Source organism: Artemia sp. Qi Xiang Cuo, chromosome 2 (genome assembly GCF_049724085.1).
Source record: "Artemia sp. Qi Xiang Cuo chromosome 2, ASM4972408v1, whole genome shotgun sequence".
Taxonomy (NCBI): domain Eukaryota; kingdom Metazoa; phylum Arthropoda; class Branchiopoda; order Anostraca; family Artemiidae; genus Artemia; species Artemia sp. Qi Xiang Cuo.
Genome location: NC_142795.1, coordinates 31,528,966 through 31,555,065, shown reverse-complemented (window position 1 = coordinate 31,555,065; position 26,100 = coordinate 31,528,966). Strand labels below are relative to the sequence as shown.

Genomic DNA, 26,100 nt, shown 5'->3' with positions numbered 1-26,100 from the left:
AAAATTCAGTTGGGATACATTTGCGCCTTAAAAGTTAATCTCTTATGTCTGTATCTATCTATATGTTAACTTGCTTATTTTTCAGATAGCTGATTTAGCACTGTCCATAATTTGTAAGATGAATTCAAATAGTACAAATGAACCAATAGCTATTAATAAAGGTGCTCCAATTCCTGCAGCAAGAACAATGCTACCAGTGCCAGCTGCAAGGACTAGAAAAGAACCGAACTCTAATTATGAAAATATGTCTTTGAACTACTTGTCATGTAATCCTAATCAAAAGCCTCAAAGTGAGTCATACCTGCCCCCAGTTCCCGAAAGACCGAAAAGTTTGTATTATCCTGGAATGAATACTTTTACTAATCTACCACCAGTGCCTGTTCGTACATTTAGTACTCTGATTGCTCCTAAGGAAGAATCCAAGGGAAAAAACGAGTTAAATATTCTATGGAAGAGGTCAAAAGACCTTCCTATTAGTTCAGATAATTTGGCTAATAATTTTAACCTTTTCGAAAATCCCTTTTCGTGTGTACTGACAGACGATTCTAAAAGCGAAATCGTGGGTAATAGGACAAATCCTTTTTGCACCAATAATGTCAGTAGTCCTATAGCCAGAAATTGCTCAGTATCAAGTAGTGAAGATGATTCCTTGGAATTCAATCAAATCGATAATTTATTGGATGTTCCGATTCATGCTGTTAGAAAAAATACATCATGCGCAACTGTTGCTGCCCCTCTTCAACCAAATCCTGAAGAAAAAAGTGAATATAATCTTAAACTGCCTGAAATTTCACCTATATTGACATACATAAAGGAACACTGTCCTTCAGAGGTTGAAAACAAAAACGTTTCTAGTTCTAAGGTGCAGAGAACATCATCTGAGGATAGTTCCTTAGGTGGCCATCCCCAGAAAAGTCAATGTTTTTCTGAACTTCTTTCTCCGCTTCAAGAAAAGTTTGAAGAAATGAACAAATATAACCCCAAGATGCCTAAGATATCTGCAAGATCGATAAAAAGTAAAGAGTCATGCTTTCCAGAAACAGAAACAAACTTCTTTGAGTCCAAATTGGAGGAAGTAAAAGACTTCGCTCTTAGTGAACTTAGTCTCTCTTTGGACCATGAGAGTGTTTTAGGTATTGCGCTTCAATCTTCTAGCAATACAAAACCCTTTGGCATGAAGACTCAGAAACAACACATTAACAGAAACAAATCTCTCGGTGTTTATGAGAACTTTATTTTAGCTGAGCCTATTAATATAAATCCAAATGATGGTCAGATTGGAATTGCAGTAGGAAAAGAGAAAGGAACCGAAGACGTTGCCACGGTTTTGGAGGAATTCGATCCTCTTTTCTATTGCTTTACTACACCATCAGATACTGATGTGACCTCCTGTCAACCAGAAAGACTTAATGTCGTTGATCCATTTGAGATTATAGATGATTCATGTAGCCAACCTCCAAACACCTGTATAAAGCAATCTTCGTTGTCTGACGAAGGTCTTATGACTGATTTACCTGCTATTGACGAAGATAGTGTTAATCTAGGTCGTAGTTTGTCTAGGGAAGATGAATTGTCAAATAGTGATGATACTTCTTCTTTAGAAACTTCGTCGGCTAGAGCCCATGGAGAGATTCTCACTACTGATCCATCCTCAATTTTTGTGAAACCTATTCCTGTGAGAAATGAGAAAACCAAAAATAAACATGGCAAGAAAAATAAAGGCATTTCCTTCTCAAATATGTCGTTCAAGCCAAACAAAAGTAATGATAATGGAGGCAGCAATATTACTCCAAGTCCAAGTTTGCAAGGAGCTGACGAGGTTTCACTAAGTGGAACAAGTGACGGGATGTCTTCCTCAGATGCTTCGTCAGTAAGAGTTGACCAAGAGTCAGTTATGGCTGATCCATCCCTCATATTTAGTGAATCAACTGTTTCTAGAAACGAAAAGAAGATCACTAAAATCGGTGAAAAAATAAAGCGACTTTCCTCCTTTAAAGTGTCACCGTTAAAACAATCAATAAACATTGAACATGATGAGGCAATCAAAGTATCTGGTGAGTTTAGTGAAGGCTTGGTTTACGTAGGAAAGAGTGTTGATAAGAAAAGCTCATCGTTAATGAAACTCACTGTCAATTCAACTCACTTAAACTTCTCTGATTCCAAAAGCTTGAAACGGATTGAACAAACACGGAAAGTGATATCTCTGAAGTTGGGAAAAAACAACGATATTCAGCTTGTATTCTGTCTCGACAAACGTGAAAGTATATATATTTTTCTCTCTAGCAATCAAAGTGCCTTGGAATGGCTAAATCTCTTATCAAGCCTTTGTTTTAAGATACCACAGGGCTGTCTACCCAATGGTGCTTCGTTTTTAGCAAAAGTTTATTGCAAGGTATGTACTTTCTTTTCTTACAGAATAACAATGAGCATTGCAGGTTTCTTAATGTGATTTGATATTGATTTCACTTTTTGCGTAGTATAAGTACATTCAGTACCTATCTATTTAGCTCTTCGAAAGTTAAAAATAAGCTAGGGAGCTATTTGCTCTAAGCCGTGTCTTAACGGTTAAAAAGCGCAACTCGCGAATATCTAATTGAAAGTGAAGCTGGCATGTAAGACTGGCTAGTGAAAATTCTCACGAATATCAGCTGAAGAGCAACATATTTGAAAATCGACTGCCTTTCCATTGTCCTAATTAACTCGTCGCATTAAACTGGTATTATGAATTGAATCTCAGGTATTTTCAAATTGGCTCAATAGAATTTTTCAAATTTGCGCCAATTTGAAAAATTCAATGCGCAACCAGGTCAAAAATCGCCCAAATGGTGCAAATGCGCCCCATCTGGCCATACTGTTCAGTATAAGTGTTCTTGTTTTTTTTTCTTCTCACGTATTTGTAAAATAGTCTAAATACTTATTTTGGTAGTTAGCATTGCATGGGGAACTAAAACTTCCTTGGATTTAGATTATGCTGATGATTTAAGCTTCCTAGATGAAAGTATCAGCAAAATGAATGAATTTTTAGAGGTTTCACTAGTTCAGGGTACTCGAATTGGTTTGATGACGTTGGGTAACGAAAATATCGATCAAATGGACAGCTTCACTTACCTTGGTAGTAGTATTAGTAAAGACGATGGGTGCAGTGAAGATGTTAAAAGGTAGAATAGCCAAGGCCCAAGGTGTTTTTTCACAGTTGAAAAGTTTGTAAGAATTAGAAGATAAGTCTGCAAACTAAGATTAGAATATTGGAAGCTACAGTGACGACAGTGGTCAAATATAGTTCTGAAGCATGGGCGATCCGAAAAACGGAGGAAAATTGCCTACAGATTGTTTATGGTACCCGACTGACTGACCGTATTTCAAACAGTAGGCTGTACGAAAAGTGTGGTTCAATCCCGCTTTCTAGGGCTATAATGACAGAAAGGTTGAGATGGCTAGGGCACGTGTTGCGGATGAAGGATGACATATTACCAAAGATTGTCCTTTTCGGCAAACCGTCTGCAGGCACTTTATCACCCTTCGTGACATGGGCACACATGTAACCCCACGACAGGTCATATTTAAATCTGAAGTCAAACATTTAACAAGAAATGGTCGACAGCCTTACAGAATATTCCTCTGGAGGTGACACATGGTATGATGGCTTCCCTCGGGGGAAGAGCGTAAATTACGCAAATAGCCAATTAAAGAAAGGGCGTTATGGATGCACCTATAGTAGAAAGATGGGTATATTATATCTAATTGTTGAACTCAGAATCACTCAAGGATTTGTAGTCTGTATAATGGATGGGCCCTTTGCCCCACCCCAATATTTTATGCATAGGGGTGTTTCGACTCAGGATTATTCAAGGACCATTTTCCAGGAATGGTCCCAGATGTTAGGTGTTAATAATTCATATTATCATTATATTTAACTGTTCTAAGATGTAATCTGAAATTTTTCGGAATTCTTAATTTACAGAAAGCATCCAACCAACAAATAAATGTATTTACATGCTACGACATTTTTATGTTTATCTGTTATTCAAGTTACATTGCGAAGTCTGAGGAATTCTAGCTTTACAAATTACAAGAGGAAAATAATTCAATTATCCAGTTATAAAGAGAGCATCCAACCCTCACAGGATAAAGTTAAAAGTAATAAGTAAAATTGGAAGCTACACGCGACAAGACAGACACAAGGCATCTAAAAAGTTTTCGTGAAAATTTTGGTGCCTGGGTACTTTCCCGATTTCTTTTGATCCAAAATGAAAGAATATGAAGTTTGAATGCTCTGGCAGGATCCAAGCTAAATGCACAAATTGCTTTCTTCTAAAAGTTATACTGCATACCGGGTGTTGTTTCATTCCTTTCTCTCCAAAATGAGTGAATATAAATGAAATTTAATCTCTCTTGATTTCCAGGAATATTTCTGGCCTATTCTGTTATTATGAAAGTAAAGAGTAACATTAAACCCAAAAATTAGCAGAATTTATTCTGTATTGGAGGGGTGCCCCTTTCTACCCCAACCTCCCCCTTGTTGTTGTAGAAACTTCGGAGGATGCTCATTCGGCCGGAAATTGAGAGTTTTAGTCCTTTTTTGTAAGTCTTTAGTACCCCTGATCGGACATCTGTTTATCCACATTTCGAGGTACGGTACCTATGTTGTACTTTCTCTGTAGCCGCTCAATTTCGTGTGTGGGAGAATTTTCCATGGGGGAATTTTCCGGGGGGGGGGGGGATTCCGGATCCCGCCTGTAGGGGCTTAAAATTTATAAATTTCATTATAAAATTATATATTTTTTTATTTTGATTTGTATGTTTTTCCCTGGCACTAATAGTTAGCATCTTTCCATAAAAGCAATCGAATTTTGGTTCGATCCCTGATGGATCTACCTTTTTCTTTTTTTTTGCAATTTTTTCAATTTCATTACAAACTATGAGAAACTTCCTTTATTAAAGACTTTCTTCATTTTTTCATGCCATGGTTATAAATAGGCTAATTGTTGAAGTAACTTAAATCACCATTTTCTACCATCCATAAATGGAACTTTTCTGGCCCCCACTTTGAAAAAAAAACAAAAAAAACTACATCCCATTTTTGCATGGGGGATAGTGACGCGTCGTTATTTCTTCATGTATTGCCTCAGTGGTTGCTGGGAAATCTAAGATTAAAGTGAGATGGCAAAGAGTTCATTCGAAAGCCACCGCTTGCACTACGGACTTTTTTATAAAATAATTTGAAAAAACAAAGTTTTTCCGAGGGAAGTAAAGCGCGAAGTTAAAATCTAAAACGGACACAAATTATAACTTCACAGCCTATCTAATATATATCAATAAAACTAGTATAAACAAACCAACTAATTATGTTTCCCTATGATTTTAGGTTTATAAAAAAACTAGCGCTTTACTGAAAACACAAAAGTCAAGTAAAAAAAAAAACAGGAATATTGATTTAGGAGTCAAAAGTGAGTATGTAGCCTGACAACAATAAACGAATCTATAAAGCTTTTCATAGTCTCACACCAGTTGTGACATCAGTAACTTTCATTATACAATTAAAATTATCTTAAAACATAAGCGTAAAATTAAATATTTTCTTAATAACCGCGAAGTAATTGAACAGCATACAGAAATATTGGATTGATTTATCAGGTAGCATTTTAGTCTCGCCAGCTATAATACCAATAGTGAGTAATATACAGTCTTAAATTGTAAGAAATATGCTTTAATATTTCTTGAAATGAAGATCAAATAAGATATAATATGAACTCTGGAAATCCGATTATTTCTTTCTATACAACAGTGAATTTCAAGCTATGATACAAATTTAAAGCTAGTCTATAGTCATAATATTATCAAGATGGCTTTACTTCGAACTTGTGTACAAACTAATCATGACATATCCTTTTCAGAACCAAAACCAGAGTCAGTCATTGAACTGAGCCATTGCATAGAAGTGATACTAAATTAAATAAGAGAAAAATAAAAATAATAAAGCAACAATCCTAAAATGGATTGTCGCTTTATCTTTAAAGAGATTGATCCTAAAAGGGATTGATAATATTTTTATTCTGTAAAATGTGTCCTTAATTGGTTTGCTTTTACTTTACCAAAACTCCTATACTATTCTGAGTTTTCAGTAAACCGCTAGTTTTTTATAATCCTAAAACAAAATTTGTTGGTTTGTTTGTACTAATTTGATTGGAATATGTTAGTTACTCTGCGAAGTAATAATTTGTTTTTGTTTTAAGTTTTAATTTCACTCTTTATCTCCATCTGAAACACTGTTTTTTTAAATTAATCTTTGTTCGTTTTTGATTAAAATTTAATGTAGAAACAACGCTGCCATCATCTTTTTTATTTATAGGGAATAATGTATGTTCGTTTTAAGCTTTAACATCACTCCTTAGTTTCAGCTGAAAACTTATTTTTAATATAATTTATAATTATCACCGATCTAGGGGAGATAAGACAGCTCTAGGAAATACTGCAAAAAACCTTGACAGCTACGAAAAACTTTCAGTCTATAACATAAAGTTCATTATCAATACTTCACAAAACAATGCATATTTTTCAGGAGCGTTTGTTTTTTGATGAGCGAAAAGCTGTTTTTACTGGGCCGACTTCGCCTGAAAAAGCCATAATGAACACAGCCATGAATAAATCACCTACTGACTAGCAGAAACTAGAAGGCTACTCTAACAAAAGAGAGCTGTTTAAGGGCTCATTTAAAGGCTTATATTTATACCTATTCGCTTTTAATAAATTTGACTTGATAGCACATTCCCATAAAGTGCACTTTCGGTCGTTTCCCCCGTTCCTTTAAATGAATAAAGTGCTTTTTCCAATGAAATAACCAAAAAAGTTGTTTTTCAAAACGTAGGCAGGAGCAAAAAACTAAGGGGGCAAGGACGTTCCTTCCTCTCCGCCGTTAGAACTAGCACACAGGCTTCATCGCAGAGTGAAGTTTGAAGGTTCAATTCAAAAATGTTGATCATTTTTTACTTTTTTTTTACGATCTTAATTTTTGGTAGATTTTCAGTTGAAATCTTTTTAGTTTTAGTTAATTTTTTCGCAATAATTTTTTACTTTTAAGATCAGTGGCGAACTTATGAAACTAACTAAGACGGCCTGGAGGGAGAGTATATGTGAGGGGTTTTATAAACCACCAGTTAAGGGCTTTGGACCATAATTATTGCAATAATACCATTTTATACTTCCAAACTCTTCAACTTAAGAAGTAGTGCCAAAAGTGCCGTTTTTAATGCTGTATGGAACTTTTGGATGGTAAAATTGGTAAAAAGCACGTAGATATGACTAATAGGCTTAAAATGAGCCTTCCCAGGATATGCTTTAAAAAATGAGTGCATCACATTTTCAAAAATAGTGGATTATTTGAAAAGTAATCATAAGAAGGGGATAAACCATGATTAAAAAAAAAAAGAAAAAATCTAAGCTGGAATCGAACCCATGGTAATCTAATTTGAAGTCCAGAACTGTACTAACAGATTGACGCCAGCTTATTAAGGGGGCCTGGAGGAGGAATTGGCGGGAGGTGTTCTTGCAAACCTCCAGTTAAGGGTTTTGGACCATAATTATTACAATGATACCGTTTAATGCTTCCAAGATTTTCCACTTAAGAAGTGGCACCCAAAGTGTTGTATTCAGTGCTATATTTCGCTTACGAATCAAATGAGCAATTAAACATCACTCTAAAAAGTTCTGGTAGCCCAGTAGCCCCAGCTTTTCCACTTGAGACATGGGACCAAAAGTGTCGTTTTTAGTGCCATTTGAAACTTGCAGATGGTGGAATTTATAGGAAGAACGTAGATATGAGCAATATTTTTTATATGAGCCATCAAGAATCTATGTAAGATGTTCTGGTTGCCCGCTAGCCCCACCCCTCGAGAAACGGCATTAAAAGTGCCTTTTTTCGTGCCATGTGGCACTTGCAGACGGCGGAATTTATATAAACCACTTGCATATGAAAAATAGCTTTTGAATTAACTCTTAAGCATCTTCTCTATGATGTTCTAGCAACCCGCTAGGCCTGGAAAAAAGAAGAAGAAAAAAAGACTGTTTAGCTTTTTTTAAATTTTAGTTACTATGGGCTGTGGTTCCTTCTTTAATAGGTTGAAGCTAATGCTTCAACCGCGACTAAGAGTTCATTGCAAATTCTTCCAAGAAACTAATTAGCATTAAAATCTGTGAAATCTAATAGATGATAGAATTTTTAAAACCTAGTAAATATAAACAATAGCTTTTAATTGATCCATTAAACATCTATCTAGGATGGCCGTAATAACGTTGAGCCTGCTAACGTTTCAGTAGCTTACTGATGAGCAGACGATTTATGAAACTTGCTAAGGGGGCTGGGAGGGGGAGTGTACGGGAGGGGTTCTTGTAAACCTCCAGTTAAGGGTTCTGGAACATAACTATTACAGTACTACCTGTTGTGTACTTCAGAGCTTTTCCACTTAAGAAGTGGCACCAAGTGTTGTTTTCAGTGCTATATCGAATGGTAAAATTACGAATGGTACATTAAAATTACACTTACGAATGGTAAAATTGATAAGAAAAAGCACGCATGTATGAGCAATAGCTTTCTAATGAGCCATTAAACATCAATCTTATAAGTTTATCTAGCCCAATAGCCCCAGCTTTTCCACTTGAGACGCGGCACCAAAAGTACCGTTTTTAGTGTCATTTGGAACTTGCTGATGGTGGAATTTATATGAAGGACGTAGATATGAGCAATATCTTTTATGTCAGCTATCATTCATGAAAATTGGGGGAGGGGATAGAGAAAATTTTTTTTTTCAATTAATAGGAGAGGCAAATTTGTCGTTTTTTTTCAATTTTTTCCAATGAAAATAATTTTTTCTAATAAAAATAAAAAAGGCATTTTTCAATAGAAATAACCCAAAGAGGTATTTTTAAAATCTAGGGGGCACAGCCTCCTCCTGTTCCCCCAATTAGCACCACTGAAAATTCCACCTGGTACCAAAAATGGCATTCTTTGGTACCATATCCAAAGTAAAACAACAGTAAACTATTGAAATCACTATTTTCGAAACCCCTAGCCGGAACTTCAGAGTCCCGTGTCATCTGTGCAGCAATAACTGCAACCTAGTAAAGAACGGAATCACAGCCCAAGATTGCTGAGATTTATGGAATGGTTTCCAAAGAAACTCTTCAAAAATTTGCCCAATTACTACTGATTCAGATATAATAACTTTTTTAGTAAAGAGCAAACACCGTTCTATTTTAACTGAAGTTTTAAGAACGCGTTTTCAAATGATCTGCTTAGTGAGGGAAGTTCCTTAGTTGAAATTTATTAGAAAATAGTAATTTTTTATCCAGATCGGAAAAAAACAGCAATTCGTATTTACGAGAAAGATTTTGAGAATTCCAAAAAGAGATGCTTAAAACCCTCAAACATGACAGAACATAAAAAATACACCTAAAAAATCGCTGTTGTCGAAACGCCATAATCGGAGGTTTAGAGCCCCTCACCTTGAAAATCAAGGGGGAAATCGCGTTTCTGCACGAAGAGCACTGATGTGTCTCTTTTCCTCTGACCCCCCGCCACAGGGTCACCATGGTTGCAGCAACAGCTGCAACCTAGCAAAGGGTGAACAGCGGTCCGTAGTAACCAGAAGTATAAAACGGTTTAAAAAAAAAAAAACCGTTCACTAAATCTTACAGTACAGTTTATTGCGAAAAGAAATTTATGGGAATCTCGAAAGCCAGCCTGAAACTCTTTGAATTGGCGTCGGATTGAAATCAATAGTATACTATTGGTATCAGGCTAATGGACCCAGTTTTTGTTGAGTCCTTTATGCATACCAAATCCTGTTCTCACTGTAAAATAAAGAACATAGAACTCAGTCGGAAGTCTGACTGATTTTCAACATGGATAGAGAGTGCAAGCTGCATGGGACATTGAACTACTCCCGGCCTAGTTGTTTGCAACTTGCCCAGGACGGCAACATACATTCCTTTCTATTGTCTTCGCTGTAGTAGAGGGGTGTGGTGATACTGTAACTATGATGTCCATACCATGGAAGGTTCTGCAGCCGTCCAGGGTACAAAGGTTATGGTCAAGGCTGTCATCAACACGCTGAGCATGGTGGCCAAAGCCATCTCAGGTAAGCTTACTGAGATCCAGCGAGCCGAAAACTGCAACACTTTCTCCCAAAGGCTTTTACTTCGACACAAGAGGGACAATATCCTATCTTATACAGGTGATTGACATGCTTTTTGCTCCGGAGCTCGTGATCAACCTTGATAGAGTGCAAGCTGCAGAGGACTTTGAACAAATCTTGATCTATTTGCTTGCGCAATGCATTGACCAATTGATCTATTTTTTTTATTGCTTCTTTTGACCCAACGAATGGAAAACTAAGAAACAAGTAAAGAGACTGCAGAAGAAAGCCTACTGCATTTTCTATATTTAGTGCCTCTTCGAAATAAGGATGCAAGTCAGTACTGTAGGTTGTCCCTTTAATATCGTCCTTAACTAAGGCTGTTGCCATCTTCAAAGCCTCTTCTTTCTCGTTATCGATGTCAATTGTCTCAGCTGCCGAATAGAATTCATGAAGAATGGGTTCTATACTCTTTGAAGCGTCATCACACTCTTCTTTCCGCAGATCTTGGAGACTTTGAATCGATCACCCAACCTCTTGTTGACCAGTCTTTTCATGTACTTATCAATATAAGCCACCTTCCCCGAGTCCAGCTGAGGCGATTGACATGGATGAAAAGAAAGACGAGGCTTTGAAGATTGCAGCAGCCTTACTTAAGGCCATTCAAATTTCAGATGCCAGGTGAGGTGGACAAACGCCTGGTTTTGCTGCAAGTACAAGTAAATAAGCAAGTACCTCATCCGAGTCCCCAAGGATTTCTCTCATTTTGTCAAACAAGTCCTTGGTCGTCCATCTTCGTCATCGTTTGCCTCGAGCATGTTGCTGTCTTTTCAAACACTTAATGTTAATCGTCATTTCGAGCCTCCCTTTTCCCAAATCGTGGCTTGCTGTAAGAGCACTTGATTCTAGCTTGTATTCCCCCCCCCCAATCGTCTTTGTGTTTATCACAAACTACTTTTGCAGTATACCCAAGTATTTGACTCGTACTAAGGAGACGTTCGCCTTCTTTAATTTCTTTTCAAACGATACAATTTTTGCACAAATCAGGCGGTCTTGCAGCAATGGGTACCTGTCAGTCAACCGTGAGGATGACCTCCGTTCATCTCTGACTGCTTGTTTCTTCGATTTTAAATATGTCTTGGTGTGCTTCTTTACAGTGTTTCTCGAGCAACCAGTTGCCAAACTTTATAAATGAAACATTTGACAGAAAAAATTGCTTTTCAGGACCAGGAGCATATGTATCATGTATATGATGTATATATATATATATATATATATTTTATATATATATATATTTTTATATATATATATATATATTTTATATATATATATATTTTTTATATATATATATATATATATATATATATATATATATATATATATATATATATATATATATATATTTATATATTTTTATATATATATATTTTATATATATATATATATTTTTTATATATATATATTTTATATATATTTTTTTTTTTTTTTTTTTTTTTTTATATATATATATATATATATATATATATATATATATATATATATATATATATATATATATATATATATATATATATATATATATATATATATATATATATATATATATATATATATATATATATATATATATATATATATATATATATATATATATATATATATATATATATATATATATATATATATATAAAATGCACGTACCATTTATCAATCTTTGTTTATCTTACTTACAAAGGTCACTAAGGATATGATATACGGTAATCGAATTAAGTTGCACCTGAATAGGGTAGGTTTGGTCAAACTCTGCCAAGGTGTGCTTTAACTTGTCATTGATTTTGGTATATTTTAGCCAATTTTATAAGTAAAGGGCCAAAAAACAACATATTTTTAATTCAGGAAAATCTAGATAAGCATCTGCCAGAGATAATTATTCCACACTAAAATTAAAATTGCAGTCAGGTACAATGTGCAAAATATTGAATTATACAGCAAAGGAAACTTAATCAGTGTGACAGCACGGTTGATAAGAATTTTCGGTTTTCCACTAGCGTGCCTTCTTTCAAAGACATCCAGGTCCTCCTAAGAATCGGGTTCAGAAACTGCTCTATTGACATTAATAAGATCAGAAATGGTTCCCAATTCACCTTATGGTGCAGTAGGGTTTTATCATTTTTATTTCACGAAACTGATGCTCTCCACCAGCACTGAAATGGAGCAGATATGCAAAGGGTTGTAAGTTATGCACTGGGGCATATAAGGTTTTTATAGAAAGCGTGGTCATATAAACTTCGGAGGGGGGTTCATTGGATTGGTAATCAGGCGCTCTAGTGCTCTTTTTAAGAATTAAAGTAATCGGAGGGTGGCTGCCCCCCCCCACGCACACACGTCGTATTGTCCCGAAATGCGTGTAATAGCAATTTTCAGATAACCATTCTATTAAAAATATTGTAAATATGATATGACAAGGCTTTTGGGGTTGAAAGAAACCCCAGAGATTAGCAGCAAGGGTTGTAAGTTTTGTACAGGGGGTATTTAAGGTTTTCACAGAAGGGATTTGGTTGTTTAACTTTAGTAGAGACTCATTTGGTTAAAAATTGGAAGTTCTAGTTCCTTCTTAAGCGCCAAAAGTGATGGACGGCATTTAGACCCCCTCCTCTTCTAAAACCCCTCCTTTCACCAAACGTATCTGATGGAAATTATGAGATAGTGATTTTTTTCAAAATAGTCTTAAGAACATATAATAATGTCTCTAAGGATGCTCAGCCCCCCATCGCCCTGGGAATAGGGCGATAATTAATAATAGTTATAGGGGGGGGGGAGGGCTAATCAAAGCTTTGCCCCGCTAATCAAGCTTTGATGCGAAATTCTGATGTTTGTCTGTAGCCCTAACACAATTCAGACACCTTCGCTTCAGATTTATCTATAAACTACGTGTGAAATAGCCATTTTAAGGCTGAAAAGAGAATAAATCATAGAATTGGGCTCCTTTTTCAGAAATCACACCAAATTAAGAGAATTCAAATCATTTCCTAAAATGCTTTATTTTTCTACTGTGAAAACCCCCTGAAGCGCTTTATGTCTACTGTCCAAAAATCGCTTATTGTTTTGTGTTTTCAGTAAAGTGCTTGTTTTGCATAATCCTAAAAAATAGGGGGAAATTTCTCGAGCCAATTCGTTTTGACTAGCTTTATATATGTTGCTTACAATAATATTGCACAATAATAATTGTTGCTTCAAATTTTTTATTTCACACTTTGCTTCCATTGGAAAAGTGTTTTTTTTTTTTTTTCTCACATAATAGCAGTCATTAATGATTTTTTTAATCGTATGGAATACGGTATTGCGCAATACTAGACTTGCTTGAAGTCTTAGACTTTATTTGCTACATCTTAGATATTAGGGGAGGAGGTGGATGGGCAACTGTTCCCTCAGTAGGGATGACCCTATTGATCGTGACGTGGCTCCATATATGGGCATAGAATACTGACGGGGCATAATTTATTCAAGGATTATCGATCCACGAAGGGGAGAGAATTTCTGAGAACTTGATTTGCATAATCGAGGGGAGAGAATTTCCGAGAAATTGATTTGCATAATCGAGGGGAATTATTTATTTACGAAAGGGGAATTAAGAAACAAATATGGCTTCATTGATCTTAGGTCTGAGGGATAAATGGTCTTTAGGTCAGAGAGAAAAATTAGTATTCTATTTTCAAATATGGCTTCATTGATCTTTAGTGTCAGGAATTAAAAATGACATCCCTTGTTATCTTGGAATTATGCGAGAGTCTAAAGAGATAGAAAAATTCCTTTTTTAAATACGGCTTCTTTGATCTTTAAGTCAGAGGGATAAATTGATATTCTATCGTAATCTTATTAGTTTATCTAGAAACGCCTATTAGGTAAAGAAATTAACGTAAGTAAGGGTTTCCTATGAATTCCAAATGTGACAGTACAGGGATGCCAAACAAAAGGAACACACAGAAGTTAAGTGTAAGGACAATTTGGGCGAAACCATTTTGAGACATTTTAGAAGATGATTTAAGCGAAACCGTTTGAGGCATTTTAGAAGATGATTTAGAAGATGATTTGAGGGTGAAACTCTGTGGTTGTTATAATACACAAGTTCCGTTTGAACAATGTTTTGAGGTCTCCTACCCCAACAACCCCCCTACCTTAGCCCCAAAAGACCCCGACCCCCCTAGCACAACCCCGAAGGAACCCCCGCCCCACCAAAGGCCCTCGGGCCCCCAAAGGTCCCCCCAAGCCCCCAAAGGCCCCCCGGTCCCCCCATCTCCCCGGACCCCCGGGCCCCCAAAGGTCCCCCGTCCTCCCCTCCCTCCCCTCCCATTCCTACCACCCTCCCATTCCCTCCTCCTCCCCTTATCCCACCCCTCCTCCCCTCCCCCTCCCCTCCCCCTCCCCCATTTTTTAAAATACTTTTTTGAATTTTTTTAACATGGCATTTTTTCAACTTTTTTTTTACATATCTTAAAATGACATGAAATATGCTTACGGCTCTACCAATTATACTCTGTGCTTGTTCATAGACACGACGCGGCTTTCCCACTGGTACTCTATGGCAGGTTATCGACACTACCCACTTTATTGCATGCATTAAATCAATATGTTTTACGCTGTGGAACGACAAAGACATAACTCATATCTGTAAAAAGTAAAGATGAATTTTTCAACAAAAGAATTTGCAAATGATAAAATCATCGTCGCATTGAATGATGACATGGAGAAATACCCGAACTATGAAACAAGCACAAGTGGTAGCACTATTGGAAATGTATGCATGCGTTGTCATGACAGCGAGAAGTTAGATTTATTTAGAGTACCCAAGAATTTCAATCGTGTAAACGGTGGATATGCGAGAGTAACATTACCAGAGAAATTAGTGCTCAAAGAGAACGCAAACATAAAAATAATTGTCGATGATAGGGGACAACTCCTTGCTACTGTTGCTGGTAACATATTACTTGTTGATACATCCTATTGTCATCTTTCTGGTATTAGCATTTTAAAGAAGACAAGAAGAAGACAGGCATACTCCTGCACTAATGTCATTAATCTTATCTTGTCTATGTGCCAAAACTGTTATCTGTGTAAAAATAATGTGACAATAGACAGTGAAATCGTAGGCAGAATAAAAAGGACATTAGCAGACAATATCATCAATGAATATAAAGATGAATTGACGGAAAGTGAAGCGCAAGTGTACTAATAATGTATTTAATATATTTTTATATTAATATTCTACATGTCGTTATTTCATTAAAAATATCTTATGTATTACTTTGTTAAGTTTTCATTATTATTAATGTATAATAGAACGTCCAATGTCGAGAGCATCTATTAAAAAGGTCATAGATGTTAGTAACGAAATTATTGAAATAAAGATTCTACTAGAAGGCTAATACAGGATATACTATAAGATAAGATACTTTAATAGAGCCTTTACCAACGTCTGAGAGAAATAAGCAGAATTTTTTCTCAAAATCCCCACAGACAAGCAAACACTCTTCCTAACACACAGCAGAGAGAATTTTAGTTTTCAGAAATAAGAACCTCCACGTTTGAAATACATTTAATTTTAATAATAAGTTTTTTTCATAAAGCTTCGGTTTTAGTTTTCGGAAATAGAAACATCCGCGTTAAAAATATATTTGATTATATTAATAATATTTAATTTTCAAATAAAGTAATTTCATAGTCGAAATCAACATAAACCCATTTTTACAAGTTGAAGTACTCATCTTTTTCACCCCCAACAGTATTTTACGACTTTTTACATACCCCAACATCGAGCAACACTTTTCAAAAGGCTTTATTATATTATTTCAGAAAAAGTTCTTTATGTATTTTTAACGCGGATGTTTCTATTTCCGAAAACTAAAACCGAAGCTTTATGAAAAAAACTTATTATTAAAATTAAATGTATTTCAAACGTGGAGGTTCTTATTTCTGAAAACTAAAATTCTCTCTGCTGTGTGTCAGGATGAGTGTTTGCTTGTCTGTGGAGATTTTGAGAAAAAATTCTGCTCATCTCTCTGAGACATTGGTAAAAGTTCTGTTAAAGTATTTCATTTTCTAATATATCCACTAGATCAATGAAGCCATATTTGTTTCTTAATTCCCCATTTGTAAATAAATAATTCCCCTCGATTATGCAAATCAATTTCTCGGAAATTCTCTCCCCTCGATTATGCAAATCAAGTTCTCAGAAATTCTCTCCCCTTCGTGGATCGATAATCCTTGAATAAATTATGCCCCGTCAGTATTCTATGCCCATATATGGAGCCACGTCACGATCAATAGGGTCATCCCTACTTCCCTCCAAGATTTTACACTGCAGTACTGGAGTTTAAGATCATGCAACATGACACAAATTGTATAACATATAGCCCCCCCCCCCAGCATAACCGTAAAAATTCTTGTGACTGCTTGTAATAGGTTGCTTAGTGTCTTGCGCCTTCTGCTTTTCCTACTGCGTAATCTGGATGGTCTTTGAATAATCAATAGGTAGCGTAAACTGAAAAATGAAGTAAAACTGAAAACCCGAATTCTGCTTTTTCTTTGTTAATATCAGATAATTTGCGTCGCGTTTTAAACCCGTTTAATATATGAACTGTGACAGGATTTCATGTGTTAGTACAGACAGTAGATAAACTCAAGTCCAAAAATACTTTGTATATCATTTAAAACAAATATTTGTTCTTTTCGGGCCCAACGACATTTTGAATTGATTTTGTACATAATCTCTTTTTACCAGTGTTTGTTTATATTGTATTACAAATCAATATTCGTTTTCTTGTGGTTTTTATTTCTTATTAAGGTTATTTGTTTTTATCATGCACACAAAGGTATATCTTCGTCATGAAATGTCAAGCCTTCTGGAGTCCACAACGGTCTCCTTTTGGCTTCACAACGATTTTTTTTTGTGTTCGACGATTGTGTTGCAGGAAGTTGAACATGCTTCTGTATAGTTGTCTTTCAGCATTAGCTGGTAGGCTTGAGAGCAGCAACACGTTGATGTCTGGCTGGAGGTTTGCCTCATTGAAGATGCTCCTGATATTTATTACTTCTTGCTGGAATATTGTATTTGAGCTAATGTATTTAAAAACTCACCGGCGGTTAAGCCAACTTGTAGACGGCAATAACCCAAATGACAGAAAAAAAAAACAGTGTAGTAAAAATAAAGGTACATGTATGGTAAACTCACTACCGCTCAAGTTGTTCATTCCTTGACGCATTATAGAACCGGTTTTTTTTCGTAAGTTTCTTTCAGCTTAGCGCGAGACAAGACAAAAAGAAGTGACAGAAAAGATGGAAAATATATAATCTGGGCTATACGTTTGTACATTAGGGGGAGGAGGGTAAGGCATTTGGACAGTGTGAAATTAGAAAGCAGTTCTTACTACATAATATGCAGAATAGTTGTACCTATTATATTAGGCATGCAGACCCGCTATACTTCACCCTCCCCCCCCCGAATGTGCAAATATATAGCCCAAATTTGTTTCTAAAATATTATATTTTTGTCATACTTAGGTATATTTTATGAAGATTGAGTGTCAGAGAAACATATTAGAAGAATATTAGGTAGTGGGCATATCATACAAGTACCAAAATGAATATGAGAAGCTCATGAAAAAGAGGAAATAAAAAGGCAAGGAGTAATGGAATATTGATGATTTAAGAGGGAATACAATTTTTGCTTTTCCAGCAATAGCTATAATCATAGGTGCACATAAATCGGACCTCGTGGGAGGGAGGTCAAAATATTTTATAAGCGGATGAGTGGAATAAAGTAAAAACAAAATATCCCGAGCGCAATTTTTTTGTCTTCCTGAGAGATGTTTTTCACAAATCTTTTATGGAGCATTTGCATCAGTTATGAGATGTCTTGTTTAAAGTTGCGCCACAAATGTTCCAAAAGCTCCATTTTCTATTGAAAATGCACCAAATGAACGAGCCCCCCCCCCCCAAATGCTCCGATTTGAAAAATTCAATGCGCAACCGCGTCAAAAAAGGCGCAAATGCGCCCCATCTGTCTACTCTGATTCACATATTCCATACGAAGGCTCCTACTGCTGCAGACGCTCTCAGAAAGTAAAAGAATCAAACAGTTCGTTGTAACGAACTGTAAGTAAGGAGCGACCCGGCTCAATGGTAACCAAAACTCTAGAAAAAGGGTTTTTGATAGCAATAGATACATCAAAAGAATCAGATTTCAATGCTGATTTCAAATATATAACTTTCATCAAGTTTAATAATACCCATGAAAAGTTACGCGCCTGAGAAAATTTGGCTGATTTTCAAAAAAAGGGGGAAAGACCCCCTAAAAGTTATAGAACCTTAATGAAAATCACACCATCATATTCAGCGTATAAGAGACCACGGCTGTGGAGGTTTCAAGCACCTATCTGCAAAAATGTGGAATTTTGTATTTTTTGCCAGAAGAAAGATCACGGTGTTTATTTGTTTGTTTTTTTTCCCCAGGGGTGATCATATCGACCCATTGGTCCTAGAATATCGTGGGAGGGCTCGTTCGAGCGGAAATTAAAATTTCTAGTGCTATTTTTAAGTGACCAAAAAATGGTGGGCAACTAGGCCTCCTCCGATGATCATTCTTTTCTCAAAGTCATCCGATCAAAATTTTGAGATAGCCATTTTGTTCAGCATGGTGGAAAATATCATAAATATGTCTTTTAGGATGACTTTATCCCCCGAAGTCCCCAGTGGGAGGGCTAAAATTTATGAACTTTACCCAATGTTAACATATAGTATTGGTTATTGGGAAGTATACATAAGTTTTCAGGAGGGTTTTTTTCTGGTAGTGGGAGGGAAGGGTGGGCCGGGGGTTATGTTGGAAGATCTGTCCATGAAGGAAGTTTTCATGGGGGAAGAGAAATTGCCATGAAGGGGGCGCCGGACTTGCCAGCATTATTTATTTGTTATTGGGAAGTATACAGACATTTTCAGGAAGGATTTTTTTCTGGAGGGGGGGGGATAGAGGAGGGGGTTACTCTGGAGAATCTTTCCGTGGAGGATGTTTCTTTGGGGTAAGGGACGTTTTTATGAAGGGGGGGCCGGATTTCCAAGCATTATTTAAAAAACGATCAGAAATTAAATAAAAAAAAAACAAGTTTTATTCAACTGAAAGTAAGAAGCAACATTAGAACTTAAAACGAACAGAAATTATAACGTTTGTGAGGGGGTTGTCCCCTAATTCATTACCTCGCTCTTTACGCTACAGTTTTTTTTAGTGCTTTCAAAAGAGCTATCTATTCTAATTAAACGGCCTTTGTGATTCACGGGTTTGTGAATAAATTTTTTTTTTACTTTTATCGTAAAGAGCGTGGTATTGACTAAGGGGGGGGAACCCCCTCATATACGTAATAAAAAAAAACAATAAAAAAACAAGCGATACGGCTCAATAAACCAACAAAGAGAAAAATATCTAAAAAAAAACAAACAAACGAGGCTGTGGCCAGTGGAGAGAAAAGGAAAACAACACAAACAAAACAACGCGTATAATTCGCCTTAATACAAACAAGGCTTCTTCAGCACTAAAGACACAAAAAAAAACAACAAGATAAAACTAAAAACCAATAAAACCACCACCAAAAAAAAAAACAACAAAAATGTACAATCGGCGCAAACTAATCCACGTAGGGAAAAGATGCTAAAATAGAGTTACTTCAGTGAGGACACCAGAGTAACTGAGGACAAATAAAAAAACTGTAAATTACTTTAATTATTCAGTTGCGAAATAATCCTTTTGTTAGCTATTACTGAAGCAAATCGTTTTGGTCTAACAGGTAAAATAGTCCCCTGGTGATTATTTAAAATCTTTACTCCCTTATTGACAATTGATTCACTCTTTAGAAGGTTATCATAAATTGGGTCAATATTTAAATTACCCGTGTCCCTATTTATGGAAAGGTTAGCAAACATATGTTTTTTAATTTCTATGGCTTCCCTGGCCCATTGGGTGTACCCCTTATCATTAGAAATAGCCAAGGCTTCATCAAATTTTACAAAATGGTCGGGTTGAAGCCAAATATGCTCTGCTAAAGCTGAAACGAAAGTTTCTGGAGGCTTGCTTAATTGTAGGGTTTTTTCTATTGAATTACGGTGTTCAATAAACCTTTCAACAAATTGTTGGTGAGTCCTACCAATATAGAACTTCCCACAAGAACACGGAATTTTATACACCCCACTTACTAAATTTCCCCGAGTTAAATCCTTACCAGAACTAAAAAAACTACCCATTGGCCTCAGCGATTGGAAACATGTATCAATACCAAATTTACGTAAAACCCGTGTGAAAGTTTCTCCCCCAAACCAGGTACATCTGGTAATGAAATGAATCTTTTTGATACAACTAAATCTAAAGACTGAGAAACCTCAATAACCCTACTACTATGTTTGGCCCGTCTATTTTCAATTATTTTATCAATGAACTTAATAGGATAACTATTACAAAATAAAATATCCCTCAAGTATAACAATTCTGAATCCAGAAATTACTGGGAACAGATTTTAAAGGCTCTATCCACTAGTGAAATTACAACCCCCCTTTCACCGACATAGGGTGGCAAGAATGAAAATTTAAATACCTATCATTGTGCGTAGGTTTTCTGTAAATCGAGAAAAGTAAATGGAAATCCCTTTTAATTAATAAAATATCCAGAAAAGGTAATTTATTATTATCCTCAAATTCAACTGTAAATTTAATATTATTATCAAAACTATTTAAATGCTTACAAAAAAGGTCTAAGGAGTCCAACCCATGTTTCCAAACGCAGACCACATCATCCATGAACCTACCCCAGAAACAAGGGGAGATTCTAAAACTGTTTATAGCGGAGGTTTCAATGGCATCTATGAATAGATTTGCCAATAAAGGAGAAAGAGAAGCCCCCATAGGTAAACCAAAAATTTGTCTATAAAACTCCCCTCGAAAACCAAAATAAAAAGAAAATTCATTTAACAGCATAATTAGTTTCATAATGACATCAATATCCAAACTGGCTAACGTCACATCCTGTATTAAATCAAAGTGTTTTTCTAATTTACTTTTTAAAATATCCTCGCACCTTTTTAAATCACAATTTGAATACATGGACACAACATCAAAACTGCAAAGAATTGAACTCTCCTCCAACGTGAACTTGCGCAATTTATTAGTAAGATCAATTGAATTTTTTAAATAGGATTTTTGTGTTCCCAAAAGTGGACGTAAAGCTACCGACAACCATTTTCCTAATTTTGAAACAGGTGACAGACAAGTTGACACAATAGGGCGGAGGGGGGATCCAGTCTTATGAATCTTAGGTAGACCATAGATCTTGGGTGCCTAACAACCCCTATGATAATATTTGTTCTAAAACTGTGGGGTAATGTGAAAATTACTTTTCATTAACTCTAATTCCTTTCTTGTTGATTTTACATATTTATCTGTAGGATCAAAATCAAGTTTTTTGTATGTAATAGTGTCCGAAATAATGTAATTCATTTGATTATTATAATCTTCAGTGTTCATAATTACGATCGTGTTTCCCTTATCAGCTCTGGTGATAGTAAGTAATTTATCCTTTTTCAAATCAGAAAGGATTTTAATGTCATTTTTTTGTGAAATATCTTTACCAATGAAGTTCATATTAAAGGTGTTTAGTTTTCTTACGATCTCAGCTCTGAGTTCTTGAGGAGTATCAACCTTATCTATAGAAGCCATAATTCCTGATTCCACCTTTGAAATTATTTTTGAATAGGAGACTGGTGTTGGAAAACAGAACTTTGAACCTTTCAACAAAACGGCCTCCTGTTGAATATTAAGTAGTTTAGAAGAAAAATTCTTAATTTATGGACCCAGACAATAACGAGGATAAAAAACATCTGAATCTTGGAAATTTTCGAACAAAAGTTTATTAAACTTGTCAACCAAACAAACCTTGGACAAATGAAAATCATGGCGAAAAGATCTAGTGGCCATTTCCTTAATTCGTATAAAAATTTCAGAGGGATGGTTATTTATTAAAAAATTTTCAACATAATTTAAGTCATTAGACAGTTTAAAACGTCTCTGTTTTTGTTCATAAATTACGTAATTTAAAGCTATTAGGCTTAATTTATTTTTTAATTTTGTTTCATTTTCAGTTCCAAAATTGTTCCATATTTTAAAAGATTTCGGAATCACTGATTCCTTCTTGAAATTTTTAAAGAACATTTGTTGATTTAATAGATTTGCATGTTTTTTAACTAAAAACAAATTATAATTGACAGAAGCGGCTAATTGTTTCCCGTACATTTGACGAATTAAAGATCTTAAGCCGAACCGGCCAGCCCTGAAAAAAAACCAACAAATAGAAAAATATCTAAAACAAACAAACAAACGAGACTGTGGCCAGTGGAGAGAAAAAAGGAAAACAACAGAAACAAAACGACGTGGATATTTCGCCTTTATACAAACACGGCGTATTCATCACTAAAGACAAAAAAAAAAAAAAACAAGATAAAACTAAAAACCAATAAAACCACCACCAAAAAAAAAACAACAAAAATGTACAATCGGCGCAAACTAATGCACGTAGGGAAAAGATGCTAAAATAGAGTTACTTCAGTGAGGACACCAGAGTAACTGAGGAAAAATAAAAAAACTGTAAATTACTTTAATTATTCAGTTGCGAAATAATCCTTTTGTTAGCTATTACTGAAGCAAATCGTTTTGGTCTAACAGGTAAAATAGTCCCCTGGTGATTATTTAAAATCTTTACTCCCTTATTGACAATTGATTCACTCTTTAGAAGGTTATCATAAATTGGGTCAATATTTAAATTACCCGTGTCCCTATTTATGGAAAGGTTAGCAAACATATGTTTTTTAATTTCTATGGCTTCCCTGGCCCATTGGGTGTACCCCTTATCATTAGAAATAGCCAAGGCTTCATCAAATTTTACAAAATGGTCTGGTTGAAGCCAAATATGCTCTGCTAAAGCTGAAACGAAAGTTTCTGGAGGCTTGCTTAATTGTAGGGTTTTTTCTATTGAATTACGGTGTTCAATAAACCTTTCAACAAATTGTTGGTGAGTCCTACCAATATAGAACTTCCCACAAGAACACGGAATTTTATACACCCCACTTACTAAATTTCCCCGAGTTAAATTCCTGTTCCCAGGAATTTCTGGATTCAGAATTGTTATACTTGAGGGATATTTTATTTTGTAATAGTTATCCTATTAAGTTCATTGATAAAATAATTGAAAATAGACGGGCCAAACATAGTAGTAGGGTTATTGAGGTTTCTCCGTCTTTAGATTTAGTTGTATCAAAAATCTTCATTTCATTACCATATGTACCTGGTTTGGGGGAGAAAATTTCACGGGTTTTACGTAAATTTGTTATTGATACATGTTTCCAATCGCTGAGGCCAATGAGTAGTTTTTTTAGTTCTGGTATGGATTTAACTCGGGGAAATTTAGTAAGTGGGGTGTATAAAATTCCGTGTTCTTGTGGGAAGTTCTATATTGGTAGGACTCACCAACAATTTGTTGAAAGGTTTATTGAACACCGTAATTCAATAGAAAAAACCCTACAATTAAGCAAGCCTCCAGAAACTTTCGTTTCAGCTTTAGCAGAGCATATTTGGCTTCGACCAGACCATTTTGTAAAATTTGATGAAGCCTTGGCTATTTCTAATGATAAGGGGTACACCCAATGGGCCAGGGAAGCCATAGAAATTAAAAAACATATGTTTGCTAACCTTTCCATAAATAGGGACACGGGTAATTTAAATATTGACCCAATTTATGATAACCTTCTAAAGAGTGAATCAATTGTCAATAAGGGAGTAAAGATTTTAAATAATCACCAGGGGACTATTTTACCTGCTAGACCAAAACGATTTGCTTCAGTAATAGCTAACAAAAGGATTATTTCGCAACTGAATAATTAAAGTAATTTACAGTTTTTTTTTTCCTCAGTTACTCTGGTGTCCTCACTGAAGTAACTCTATATTAGCATCTTTTCACTACGTGGATTAGTTTGCGCCGATTGTAAATTTTTGTGGTTTTTTTTTGGTGGTGGTTTTATTGGTTTTTAGTTTTATCTTGTTTTTTTTGTGTCTTTCGTGCTGAAGACGCCTTGTTTGTATACAGGCGAAAAATTCGCGTTGTTTTGTTTCTGTTGTTTTCCTTTTCTCTCCACTGGCCACAGTCTCGTTTGTTTGTTTTTTTTAGAGATTTTTCTCTTTGTTGGTTTTTTGTCATGGCTGGCCGGTTCGGCTTAAGATCTTTCATACGGCTCAATAGTAATCGAAACTTTTAAAAACGGAATTTTGATGTCAATAAATGTATCAAAAGAATGTGTTTATAATGCTGATTCTAAATATATAAATTTTATTAAGTTTAGTATTACTCATCAAAGGCTACGAGCCTGAGAAAATTTACCCGATTTTTTAAAGAGGGGGGAAACATCCCCTACAAGTGAAAGAATTTTAATGAAATCACACCGTCAGATTCAGCGTATCAGAAAACCCTATTACACAGGTTTCAAGCTCATATCTGCAAAAATCTGCAACTTTGTATTTTTTGCCAGAAGAAAAATATACAAATATAGAAGTTAGTTACGTAAGTTAATTTGTAAAGACATCCATTTAGCAAAAGAAAAGTAAAATTTTTATGGAAATTTTGTTTACTTATTCAATGACAGTTAGCCAAAATAAAAGCTGCATTAACTAAAAAACGATCATAAATTAAATAAAAAAAAACAAGTTTTTTAAACTGAAAGTAAGGAGCAACATTAAAACTTAAAACGAACAGAAATTATTCCGTATATGAAAGGGGCTTTCCCCTCCTCAACGCCTCGCTCTTCATGCTAAAATTTGACTCTGTCTCACAACTTTATTTTTTAAAACAATAAAAAACTTTAGCGTAAAGAGCGAGGCGTTGAGGAGGGGAAAGCCCCTTTCATATACGGAATAATTTCTGTTCGTTTTAAGTTTTAATGTCGCTCCTTACTTTCAGTTTAAAAAACTTGTTTTTTTTTATTTAATTCTTGAAAGGTTCTATTGTACTTTCTAAGTTTGCCAATTCTTAAACTGTACATGTATTTGGTCTTCCAGGGAGACAGCTCCCCTATGAGTGTCATTGTCTCCTGTCTTATGCAGATATGATAGTGAAATTATATTGGATGTTATTGCGTGCTATTTGTAGCGTGTTATTTGTTCTCTTGTACTGATTGCAGTTTATAAGTCTTGTATGAACGGTCAAAATATTAATAATGCCACATTCAATTTTTTTGACACAATTATGTTATTTGTATATACATATAATTATAAATAATATATAAATAATAAATAATAATATATATAAAAAACATATAAATAATATATACACATTATTTTAGGAAGGTGTCTCTGGACTATTTTTTAGCGGCGTTGCTATTCTTTCTGGCAGGTCGTTGATTTACTGGCAGGCCAATGTTGGAACTTCCAAAACGATTGATTTAAGAAAAATAAGGAAATTAGGTAAGTTTTCACTTGAGACTATAGACTTGGAATTGTCTAAATTTGGGTCACTTTGTCTTGAATATGTTGTTCGTCTGATGACAGGTCGCTTCCATATGCTTTTCTATATTGCAAAAGAAATGGGAGACAAAGTAATTACTTTTTTTTAGCTGTATAAAAATAAAACAACAATATTCAGTTTGATCGGTCCCAATGTCTAGGTCTGTAGTGAGAGAAAGATTAAGGTCTTGTTTAAAGGTTGCGTTTTCCCGATGATAGGCCAAACGATAAACAGGACATCTTCGTGTGGGATGAGAATAACTTAGGAGGAAAATGTTTAAAAGAAGAGGGAATTTCAAGGGAGGAAACAAATTGTGAATCTGAATGAAGTTTGAAGTTTGAATAAATGAAGTTTGGCCGACAAGTAGTTTTTTGCAGTTTAATTGACCTCAG

The 26,100-nt window shown here is 35.2% G+C and overlaps 1 protein-coding gene across 4 annotated transcripts in view; it reads left to right on the top strand.

Moving 5' to 3' along the window:
• The window catches only part of LOC148955139 (uncharacterized), a 110,361-nt gene that overhangs the window by 13,819 nt on the left and 70,442 nt on the right, over positions 1-26,100 (top strand). For all 4 annotated transcript variants that reach the window (XM_089100493.1, XM_089100509.1, XM_089100501.1 and 1 more), the window contains exons 2-3: positions 86-2,392; positions 25,548-25,668. In XM_089100493.1, coding sequence (XP_088956619.1) covers positions 86-2,392; positions 25,548-25,668 — 2,428 coding nt within the window. The remainder of the gene's footprint in view (positions 1-85; positions 2,393-25,547; positions 25,669-26,100) is intronic.